Source organism: Molothrus ater, chromosome 24 (assembly GCF_012460135.2).
Source record: "Molothrus ater isolate BHLD 08-10-18 breed brown headed cowbird chromosome 24, BPBGC_Mater_1.1, whole genome shotgun sequence".
Classification (NCBI taxonomy): domain Eukaryota; kingdom Metazoa; phylum Chordata; class Aves; order Passeriformes; family Icteridae; genus Molothrus; species Molothrus ater.
This window is the reverse complement of record NC_050501.2, coordinates 5,588,651-5,600,442: the sequence shown is the minus strand read 5'-3', so window position 1 is coordinate 5,600,442 and position 11,792 is coordinate 5,588,651. Positions and strand designations below refer to the sequence as shown.

General features: G+C 48.4%; 1 protein-coding gene across 1 annotated transcript; it reads right to left on the bottom strand.

Annotated features, from left to right (window-relative positions):
- Positions 1-3,236: 3,236 nt before the first annotated feature.
- On the bottom strand, positions 3,237-10,930 carry S100PBP (S100P binding protein). The gene is made up of 5 exons (XM_054517182.1): positions 10,792-10,930; positions 9,905-10,740; positions 9,617-9,714; positions 8,838-8,942; positions 3,237-3,312 (listed from the first exon to the last, which is right to left on the bottom strand). Exons 1-5 carry the CDS (start codon positions 10,928-10,930, stop codon positions 3,237-3,239), a joined length of 1,254 nt encoding a protein of 417 aa, XP_054373157.1.
- Positions 10,931-11,792: the final 862 nt, after the last annotated feature.

Below are 11,792 nucleotides of genomic sequence, written 5' to 3'. Positions count from 1 at the left end.
CATGAGAGTCAGCCACTGTGTGAGCTCAACCCTAAACCCATCTTTAGAACTGAGACCTCACTCCCATCAGCAGCTGCCAAAAGATCCTCCTGAGGTGTTTTACAGTCAATAAAGGCAAGAGAAGAAGCAAAAATAAACCCAAGCCGCACTGAGGGAAGTCATGCTGGGCCACGGCACAGCCCACCCTCCTGACCACCCACTCCCCCCACGTGTTTTTGCCCCGAGTGCTGATTTTGACTCATTGTTGGAAGCGGGAGCTGCAAAAAGGGAGGTTTCAAGAAATACTAAAAAGCAGCAAGTGGGAGTGGGCTGCTGTGCCAGGGATGCCAGAGAGGCCGGTTCCCCGCCGAGGTCTGAAAGCAAAGCCCTCCCGGCTGGCTCGGGATGAATCCCATGGATTTCCAAGAACCACCGGAGCAGAGGTTTGGGGCACAATAGGAGCAGGGAGCTGCAAACAAAACCCTTTGGCAGCGCACTCAGGGCGTGTTTGGAGTTGAGCACGGCTCTCCTCCCTCCTTCCCAGCACTGTAATATTATGCCTACAAAGTACAATTTAACCAATAGATTCCTCCCCCACGAGTTTTAGCAAAAAGAGGAGCCGCGGGAGGAAGTGTGGAGCAAACAATCCTGCACAGCGTGTCCTTCCAACTCACAACACAGCCCCAGCCACTTGTCACCCCCTCCCCCGGGCCACCAGGCACCGGCACAGCTCCTGCTCCCAGGAAAAACGGCAACACGAGGCGCTTCTGAGGCGCTGCCACTTCAATGCAAAGCGAGGAGGAAACACCTACACGGAGGGAAGTGTTAGCACAATCTCAGCTGGTGATGGAGATGCCAAGGGAGAGGAACAGGCTGCTGGTGGCGGCGCTTGCCAAAGACGGGAGAGGTGACATCGCTGCAAAGCCAATGTCACAGCTGCACATCCATTCTGCCCGGCCAAACGCGGCACCTCGGCGAGGCCTGAGCTTCCCGAGGAGGGAGCTGAAGATGACACCATATGTTGCACCAAATGTAATTTCCCCCAGATTCGCAGCAAAAAAAGCTTCCTAACGACGTGTAATGAGCTATTACAGCCTCGTCTGGAAGCAGAGCTGACCAAATTCAATCGGCTCTTCCAGCTTTTGTTCAAAAGCTGCCCCATCAAGGCACTTGTTATGCTAAAATATTTTCTGTTTGCTCCACAAATCTGGCGTCTAATTGAATTTGTCTGCTGACCTCAGGCATTGAAATGATGCTGTTCCCCCTTGGTGGGGCTGCAGCCCACACGTCTGGAGGAAAGAGGAGCTGGTTTCTCCTTCAGCCTCAGTGTTGGTTAAGTAAGTTCCAAATGAAGGATCTTCAATATTAGTGACAGAGCAGGGGAAGGCACAGCTTGAATTTCAGATTCCCAGATGGAGGCAGCAAAGCTGGCAGCCAGAAAAAATCTTCTTTTTCCTTGCAATTTGGACATGCTGGATGCAGAGCATTGAGTGGCAATAATGAGGGAGCCCCACGATGCCATTTGACACTTTGCAGCGTCTTTGTCCCTTTGAACTCACAAAACCCTCACCTTTAATGCCACCAACTGCTAAATAAAACCCATTTATACCATCCAGACCTGTTCTGCACCTAAATATCCTCCCAAACCAAAGGGAGAATTTTATCAGCTTCCGCTATTTCCCGTTTGAGGATGTAATTTCTTCCTCTTTACAGGCAAGAGCTGGTTAGTTTTTGAGAGGAAGGCAGAAAAAAAGCCCCCACACAGTGGTTTCATTTCAGTCTCCTTGTTTTCCAGCTGCAATGCATTGATGAACACTGTTAAATTTTTAATTGTGATGCATTTTGTCAGAGCTCACGCAGGGCTCACACAAAGCCAGTTTTATTCCAGTTTTTATTGATATCACTGGGTTCTACCCCAGCAAAAATCATCAGCAGGGCCCTTGGCTACTCTCTAAGAGCAAATACAGTAAAACTGTCTGTCTGTCTGTCCTTCCATGGAGGCTTAACCCACATTCCCTCCCTCCCTCCTCTCTGCACCATTCAGTTGTGGATCACTTGCAGTGTCAAAGAAGGAAATTTGCAGCCCCAAATCCTTCCCAAAGGGCAGAGCTGCTTCATGGCAGAGTTTTTTACACTCCCGAAGAACACAAACCTGAGGGGATGATGGAGCCACCATCAGCACCTCCCTGGCACGGGCAGGAGCTGCTTGCTGGGAATTTCCATGCCTGGAAGTGTTCAAGGCTGGGTTGGACAGGGACTGGAGCAAACTGGGAGAGTGGGAGGTGTCCCTGCCCTGACTGAGATGATCTGGATGATCTTTGTGCCCCTTTAAACCCAAACCACCCTGGGATTCCATGGGTATCAGTGACATTGTCCCCAGACCACAGGTAAAGGATTCCTTTTCCAAAGAACTGAATTTGTGGGGTTCACTGGTTTGAAATCCACGAACCACCACGTGCTGCCAACTCCCCTGTGCTTCCAAGGGATTCCTCCTTCTCCCTCAGTGCAAAGCTCTTTGTAAAGAGAATTTACAGAGGTAAAACTCACATCACAAAGCCCTGACAGTGGCCATGCCCCAGCCCCAAAAGTGCCGTCCATGGGTTCCTTCCTGCCTGGATTCTGGGATTTCTGGGATTTTCTGCAGCCAAGCTCTGCTCCAAGCTTCACTGCTGATCCTTTGGACAAACGAGTTCCATTCTCCCTGTCTCAGGCACTGCACATTCAGGGCAGGGAGAAACTTTGCCTGTTTTCCAAAGTTTCTGTCCCACCCTGGGCGTCACAAAATAAAATCTATGAACCAAAAGGTTAAAAAACTTCAGTGCTGAGCTGAAATTTTGATTTCTTTAAGATCACATGGGCCAAAAGCATCTCCAAAAATAGTCAGATTGCGATGATAAAAATATGAGATGATTTGCTGCCTGAATAAACTTAATTTGCTCTCCAAAATTCCACTTATAAATACCTAAAGGAGTCACAAGGCCCTGCTGGCACCCCTGAGAGGAACATTGGGAAGATCAACCCATCCACCTCCAACTCATTTGGAGTTGCTCAGTAGCACAGGAAAGAAGAAAATGACATCTAAAAGCTGCAAAATATTTATAAACTCAAGTGCAAATCTCATGAAATGCTTTTGCAGAAGGAGTTACAAATGAAACTTCAAACCACTGAAAACCAGACCAATTAACACCTCTAAATGCAGAACAAGAACCAGCACAGCCCCTCAGCAGCAAAATCCAATGGGGTTGCACTGGAAGTGCTCAGGAATTCTCTGGAAATTGTGGTTTGGCCAAGTTCTCGCTCACCCACTGGGATGGGTTGGAATTTGGGGAATTTCTGCAAAAAAAGTCGGTGAAAAAGTTAAAACAAACACAAGAGGAGCTCTGAAAACAAATCTCCATTTCCTTGGTGCCGGCAGCTGGTACCTGATTTTCTTGGTAGGAGCTTTTCAAAGTGAAACCACATCCTCAGAAGGCACCTTGAGAAGTGAGAACATCAAAGTTCCTTTCAGGAATTCTGCCTGGTGCTTCATCCCCACCTTTGCAAAGCTCCTTCTCCCTGGCCCACCACAAAGGCTGAAGGTTCAGCTTCAAACAAAAAGGAAATTTTCCTCACAAAGTGCTGCACCCACCTTCAATCCTCTCATTTGCACTTCCTGAAATAGCAAGACAAAACCCCACCAACATGAGGCAGCCTCAGAAAAACAAGATTAAAACCCAAATTACTTCAAGGGACTTGGTTATCTGCAGGCCTCAGAGTGCTACAAAGCTTTGCCCCATCTGTGTTTTGGAAAAAAAATCCAACTTTGCTGCCTTATTTTGATGTTGTTTATGCGCATGGATGAGCCTAACTCAGGAAATCACATTTCTGAACTGCAAATCCTTCTGGTTTTCAAAGCAAAATCCAACCATGGGGGTCACTCCTGCAAAACCACTGTCCAGACATCTGGTTTGGAGCAGGGCCAGCTGCCTAGCACCGGGCTGTCACCTCTGTCACAGCACAGTTTTGTATTTTCACTGCTCAGCAAGCGACCAGAAGGGCTCCAATGAAAGCAGCTTGGCCTGGATTCCACTCAGAGCTCAGGGAAAGGCCAATTCCCTGGAATTCTGCCCTTCCCAGAGTCCAAACTCCCAAGATTTTCCATCCTGCAGTCATGGGAGGGATGTGAATCACAGCTCCTCTCCCCAGCAATCCCAGCCTCCTTCATGAACTGCAGGATCAGCTCCTGCTTACCCAAAGGAACAACTTCTTGCCAAAACCTGATACTTCTAGAAGGGATTTTTAGAAGTTTTTCTTGAGAAATCCACGGGCTGTGTGGGAGGAAGGGAGGTTCTCCAAGGCAAACTCTCGCTGTACACAGCAGTTCCCATTGTCTGCAGCAAATGTAGGAGAAATCCCAACTTTATTTTACAGATTTGGAGCCTTCCTACATCTCAGTTGCCTCCTTTGGCCTTCTGAGTCAGAGGTGAAATGGGTCATAAAAACAGAGGGAACATTTCCTGCTGCCAGGGGTGCACTTTTCAGCCCTGAGGAGAGACAAGGACTTGCACAAACTTTCACCCTGAGTCACTCCAGGAAAGGATTTGAGCTCCTCTCCAACAGGGGAAGTCCCAGGGGCAAATTAATCCCACCAAATATTTGGAGAAACTGATCCCAGGGCCTCAGCATCCACCCCAGGGCTCAGAGGCCTTTTGGCCTGAGGAAAGGGGCTGGAGAAACTCAGCTGCCATGGGACAGTGCTTAAAACCCTTAAAAAAAGATAAAAAAAGATAAAAAAAGATTAAAAAAGATACTTCTTTCTCCTTGGGCACATCCTCATTCCTTCCACAGCAGTCAAGACCAAACTGCAGATTTGGGATGAGGTTTTCAGGCAAGTTCCACTCATTTAGGAACCAGGAGCTCTGATTATTTCAGCTTTGTCATTAGAAAAGTCCCTGGACCAGGAGTTTGCCCCTCTGAAACCAGGGAACTTCTTATTCCCCTCACCATAAACTTAGAAATCCACTTTATCAGTTCTTACTCCATCCCACATCTCTTGAAATGTAGGGTTTGGAGGTGGATTTCATTTGCTTTGAAGTGAAATCTCCCTCCTGAGCTCAGCCACTAAATGGAATTCTTTCCTTTATGTCAGCACAGCCCCAGCCCCGCACCTTCTCTGCCCACTCTCCATCCAAGCAAAATTAATTTGGGCAGGTAGAAACTGCTTTAAGATTAAGGATTTTTCCTTCCCCTCAGCCAGCTCAGCATCAATCAAGAGACCAGAGTCTTTCAAGGCAGAGTCTGCTAGCAAAGAGTTCATTTGTGTTTCACAGATTTGTTTCTCCATCTGTTCCCTGACTCTGCTATCCCTTTCCATCACCTTAAACACACTGTCTGGTTTTTTTGAAGATATTGATCTTTGTTATTACAGTAAAACCAGATGGTTTGTGCCTCTTTATAAGGTATTTCCTCCTCCATTCCCTTTGATTCCAGGGAGATCCAAGGAAATAATTTATCAGCTTTCTGCCAGGTTGTGAGAAAGGCTGATAAAATTTCTAAAAGCATCAAAAACCTCTAGCAAGCACACCAAGCCTCGAGGAGAGCTCCTGATGGAGTCCTGGTTGGGGAAAAAAAATGGATGGAGGTCAGACAGGAGCCAGCTGAGCTTCCCAGAGGTGCCTGGAGCAGTGGAAAGTTCCCTGCCCATGGCAGGGGGTGGAACAGGATCACTCTAAGGTCCCTTCCAACCCAAGCCATTCTGTGATTCTGCTCCAAATAACAGAGTTTTAGGAGCCTCATTATTTGTGCAGCTGATCCAGCCCCAGGATTGCCAAGGAGGATCTCATCAGGAAGGAAATAATTCCATTTGCTGCTGGATAAAGGGCAATAACAAAGTGCAAACACTGACAAATGGTCAGCTGGCAGAAATCTTGTGTGGTCAATTATCAGCCCCCCATTGCCAAGCAGATGCTCAAATCACAGCTCATTTTTACATCTGCTCCAGCACAGCCTCAGCAGCATTTAAATTCTTAGGGGAAGCTGCAGATAAATGAATATATTAGGATTTAACAGCATCTAGAAAGCAGAATGAGAGGAAGCACAAGTCGAGCCATGGGGGTCTCTCCCAACACACTGGAGATGGCTCAATGGGAGAAGTTTATTCTGAATATAAAAGGATTTTTTTCCAACTAGTCAGTGTGACTTTTAGCACTCAATCACCCAATATAAGAATACATATGAGATATATGCAGATATAAAAGATATATATATATATAAAATGGATTTGATAGAGATGGAAGTTGTATTTTTATATATGAAAATTCTATTTCCTGCAAGTGCAAGGCAGCGTGCAGATAAGGGAAAAGACAAAATCTCTCCTGTAGCCAGCTTGGAATTCCCTCAGACAGCACAGCAGCAAGAGCCAGGATCCAAGGAAGAACAGACAGATTACGTAAAAGATGGGATAGCAAAGCAAACATTACCCTGAGACAAATGCCAGGAGATTTGCAACTCAAAACAGAGCTGAAGATTTGTAGCAGCAATATATTAGTTACAGCATCCCAGAAGGAATTCCCTTGCTGGCTCTAAACCTGCTGATTTTTCCTTCCTTCATGAATTCCTCGGGATCACTCAGCACTTCCCATGCAGCTGGCACAGACAGGGCATGGCAGGGCACAGCTCCCAGGGCACTGCCAGCCCACCCTGGAGCTTTTTGCACCTGGGACAAACCTGGCCCAGCCCACGCTGCCTGCTGGGCTGAGCTCCAAGCCTACAGCTATTTGCAATAAGAAAGGTTTGCACTAATAAGAAAATCAAATTGTGTGCATCACAGACAATGTTCTTGCCCAGCAAAAGAGAGCTGGGTTTCACTTGTCAGCCCGGCTCGTTCCGAGCTCCTTGCCTGATTTTTTGTGACTCACAACATACGTCTTGCATTTTTAATTGGAAAGCAAGAGAAAACAGGCCATTTTAGCTTTCCCTGCCTGTCCCCTCTGCATTACTTATGCTGGATTCATCCTCTGGAAGCAGCCCTGTGGCGATGCAGCTGCTCCTGCTGCCTGCCTAAGTGCAGGCTCCACACACACAACTGTCAGCTCCTTGTGCCTCACAAGAAATGGCAATTATTGCACCCATGAACACTCTAAATAACCACAGGGAGCCGTGGCTGGAAGCTACCAGAATATTTTGGCTCTCAGAATATCCCAGTCGGATGCATCAGGTTTTAGCATTTCTATTTTTCAGGTTCTGTGCTGTTTTAGTGTGTAGTTCTGAGATTCATGTTAGGGGATGGTGAGCTCTCTGCACAGAGCAGGGAGACAAAACAATTCATTCTCTAGCTGGAGACCAAGGACAAATGATCCAAATCTCAGGCTTAAGAGCATAAACAACATGGACTGAAGAGAGAAAAACAAGGCTGGGACTGCATAACCCAAAGCTGGAATTGGACAATTAACTCCAATATGCAAACAGCACAGAAATTATAAAAGTGAGAGAACCCATGACCAGGTGTGCATTTTGTGACCATTTTGGTTCATCTTGGGTGCAGCCCTGGCTGGGCTCTTGTGCTGCCCAAAGTACCATTGAGGCCTTTAATAAATCCCTAATTTATTCTTAAACTCAGCCTCGCCTCTGTTCTGGGTCAGCCTTCACAAGGATCAAAAGGGACAGAAAACACCTGGAAACCCTCCTGGGGCAGAGCCAGGGGAACACCCAGCTCTGCAGTCTGGAAGGTGTCCCAAGAACCCCCGGAGCTGCCAGAGACACGTGGGTGGGTGAAGGGATATTCTGTTCAGCACCTAAGGTGGGTGTGAGGGGTGTTTTGTACTCCAGTCCAGGCAGGGTGCAGTGCTCCCCATCTCCCCTGCTGGCAGCCAGGGAAACGCTCTCTGAGAACTGAGGCTGGATTGCAGTGCTGCTGGTGAAACACCAGCAGGGGTGGTGCAAGGGTTAACTCCTGATGCTGCGACTTTGAAGGGTCAGGGATTTAAATTTCGTCTCTTCTTCCTCTCCCTCTCTCCCTGGTTTTATTTAATTTCTACTCATAACTGTTAAAACCTGGGGTGTACATTCTCCTGTGAGTGTTTTAATAATAACACCCCAAAAGTTGTCCCCTGGGATTAATACTGAGAAATTGGGGAGAGCTTACCAGGGGGGGAGTCGTTGTTTTTAAAAATCCAAACTTATCAAGACTCTCAGAAAAGATCTGGCACCACCCCCGCCCCCCAGGAGCTGAAATCCAAACCTCTTTGAAACCCAACCACCTTCCTTTCCACACCCCCACAGTCGGTGCCTCTTGGATGACACCACTGAGCCAAACACAGAGAAAGTGTCAAAAATAAACTCAAAAATCTCAGCACTTGAGCTCAATTCCCCCAGTCTGAGTCCAAATCTCAGCATTTGAGCTCAATATTGCCCCAGTGTGAGGTTTCAGGGAGGTGCTGCAGTCCTGGAGGAGGCACTCAGAGCTCTGGGCTGGTGAGAAGGTGGGAACTTGGTGTTCTTGGAGGTGTTTTCCAATGTTGATGATTCTGGGATAGTTGTGAACTGACAAGGCCAAGTTAATCCCCAACAGAACAAGGCAGAACTCAGCTCTGCTTTTCCCATGGAATACAAACCTGCTTTGGTATTTTCCTGATTTTCTGATTTTCCACACCAAACCCCCTTCACAACATTTCCCAGATAATCTGTAAAACTCCTCTGAGCCAGCCCTGGAGCCAGGCTGATTCCTGTGCAGGAATTTTGTGTGTGGCAGTGCACAAATTGTCACAGGCACTTTTTATTCCCCTCTGAAAACAAACACACTCCAAATAAAGAACTCAAGTGCAGCCAGGAGCTGAATTTTCCCCTCCCACCAGCCTCATCCCCTCCCACCTGGGGGTTACCTGAGGTAATAGCCACACTTTTCCTCACTTGGATTGGCACAGCCTGGAGAGAAACGTCTCTTTTGCTCAGGCTGTGCTTCTGAAATGCAGCTCCATTGTTTTAGCCTTGAAAATAATAAATTGTGTTAATTTTTAATTTTTTTTTTTTTTTAGGTTATTTGTTAAATCAGGTTACAGTTCACAGAGAGGGCAAAGAGCCCTGCAGAACTATGGCAGATGTGACATTCTTGTAGCACTGTTTTGGGATGGAAAAAAAAAAAAAGAAAGTATTTATTTGAGTAAAGCTGCCAAAGATCAACCACGCCGAGAGCAAAGCAGCTGAGCCACCCAGGCGGTCACTGCCCTGCTGACCACAACGGCAACGCGCAGGGAGCTCTCAAAGGCAGGAAAAAGCTTTTTTTTTCCACGCAATAGGAATGGAAATGGCCCAGAATGAGGGGGGAAAGCCCCGATGTGCCGCCTCCAGGAGCGGGGAAGAGCAGGAGCAGCGTCCCGACCCGCTCTGCTGCTGCCACCTGCAGGGAACGGCTCCGCGAGGAGCAGCCAGGGAGGCACAAACGTCCCCTCCTCTCCTGCCTGCAAACCGCGGCCCAAAATCGCCTCACCCACCTCCTTTGCCCCTTCCCGATATTCTTTCCCCTCTTCCGGTATCTTACAGGGTGAAATATTTCTTGTTTTCCCACTGTTTCAGTGCGATTTAATTTAAAAATAGAAATAAACCCAGCGGTGGAGGAAACAGCTGGGACGGGTTTTAAAGTGCAGATTTGCTAAGAAATTACCTTTCTTCCTCCTCCTGTGGGACAGGAATTACTTTGCCACTTTTCTTCCCACGGGGTGGCTCTTCCTGCCCACTCTGGCCTACAGCTGTGTCCCTTAACTGGAAAGAGAAGGAAAAAGGGGATTAACATGTAATAAAACTTCTCCATGTACATTTTGCTTTTAGAGTTACATAAAAATCCACTTGAAAAACCTCCCCTGTATCAACACAGCACTTGTGTGCACATGGACAAATCCAAAGGGATGGGATTAAAAACATTCAAGTTCCAAGAATGAAGATGTGAGTTTACTTTAGTGCTGCCTGCTGGCTGCTCAGCTCCTCTGGATTCCCCTTCAGCATCCTCTGGAGAGCCTGATTTCCTTGACAAACAGCTCAGTGTTGCTTTGGGAAGTTCTTTTTTGGGTGGCAACACAGATGCTGGACTCTCATCCCCTGTGCTCTGGCGACAGGGAAGGCTGGATGAGGGCAGGGATTTTCCCAGGCAATCCTGAGCCAGGCTTTCCTGATCTTGAGGCATCACCCTTTCCGAGGATTTCTCAGGAATGCAGCTCCCAGCAGCTGTGGAATATCCCAAGCAATCATCTATCATGGCATCCAAAGTTTCTCTTTCCAGGTTGTTTTCCTCCAGAGCTTCATCAGCACAGGCAGCAGTGAACGGGCTCAGGCTCAGCAGCTCCTGCAGGTCAAGGTCCAGCTCCTGCTGCAGCCTCTGGGCCCCATCCAGAGCAGCAGTGCCACTCAAAAAGCCAGGATCACAGCCAGAGCTGCCTGAGGGATGCTCCTGGGGCTCCTCTGCCTCCTGGGTGACCTCGCTGAGCGATGTCCCCTGGTCGCTCTTCCCACTCTCACTTTGGCTCAGGTGGCTTTCACCAGGGAGGTTCTGCTGCTGCTCAGCTTCCATGGAATCATCTGCCAAGATTTCCTGGATCTCTTCCTCGGTGTAATCAAAGGGAGAGTTGCCTTTCTCACTGCCTGACAGCTCCAGCAGGGAATCATCCAGCTCGCTGTCGTCGAAGCACCTGCTGATGTCCAGGGAAATGGCCACGTCGTCGTACTTGGCCACAGAAAAACTGGCCCCAAGCTCATCCTGCCCACTCTCATCCAGGAAAAGGGAGCAGCCAGAGCCTGGGGAAGGGAGCAGGGGATTCCCTGCTGGCTTTGGGGTGCTGCAGTCACAGCTCAGCACGCAGGCTTTCTTGGCTGACTGCAGGGCCTGCACCTGCACCGTGGAATCCGAGAGCCTCTTGGCCCTGGGGACTGGATCCTGCCTGAAGCCCTGATGGAGGCCAGGGGAGGGAGGGCAGCTCTCTGCCATGGTTCTGTGCCTTCCTGCAGCTCTGCTTCCAGCTCTACAGGCTCATCTGCTGCTGCTGCTGCTGGCCTTTGATCAGCCCTTCCAGAGGAGGGATCAGCAGGAGTCAGCTCCAACCTGCCAGCAAAAGCAACGTCCTCAGTGAAAGGAGCTCAGCTGTATCCCTAAAATGCTGGGATTTAACAGGGAAGGAAAAACCACCACAATTTGATCTCTGTTCTTGACTGTTTTAGGTCCCCAACAATCCTTCATCCCCGAGTGTTCCCTCGAGCAGGAAACCCCAATGATTGGAAACACCTTCAGGCTGTGCCCTCTCCTCCCAAAGTGCTGCCAGTCCCTCACAGCAGACCCCAGGAATCCCAAATCACAGCTTTAAACTGCAGAACACGCCTGAAGCATTAAATAAAATCTCCAAGTGTCTCAACCCCCACCTCCGCCCTTCAGAGATACAAATAAACACATTAAAAAAAAAACAAAACTTTTTTTGACTTGGGAAAACTGAGTAAAGGAAGAGGAACTCTGTCAGGGAATTAGTCATTGAGACACTCTCACAAAATCCTTCATTTGGGTGTAGCCCTGGCTGGGCTCTTGTGCTGCCCAAGGTGGATCCATTGAGGCCTTTTAATAAATCCCTACTTTATTCTTTAATTCTGTCTCGCCTCTGTTTTAGGCCTTCACAAGGCATTAGCTTCTCTGAGCAATCTGGAACCTCACTGCCCTCACAGAGAGGAATTTTCCCCAATATCCCCTCTCCCCTGGCAGTGGGAGCCTTCCCTGTGTCCTGTCCCTCAGGCCCTTGTCCTACATCCAGCTTAGAGCCCCTCGAGCCACCAAAAACCCGCACTTGGCTCACCCTGGAGCCTTC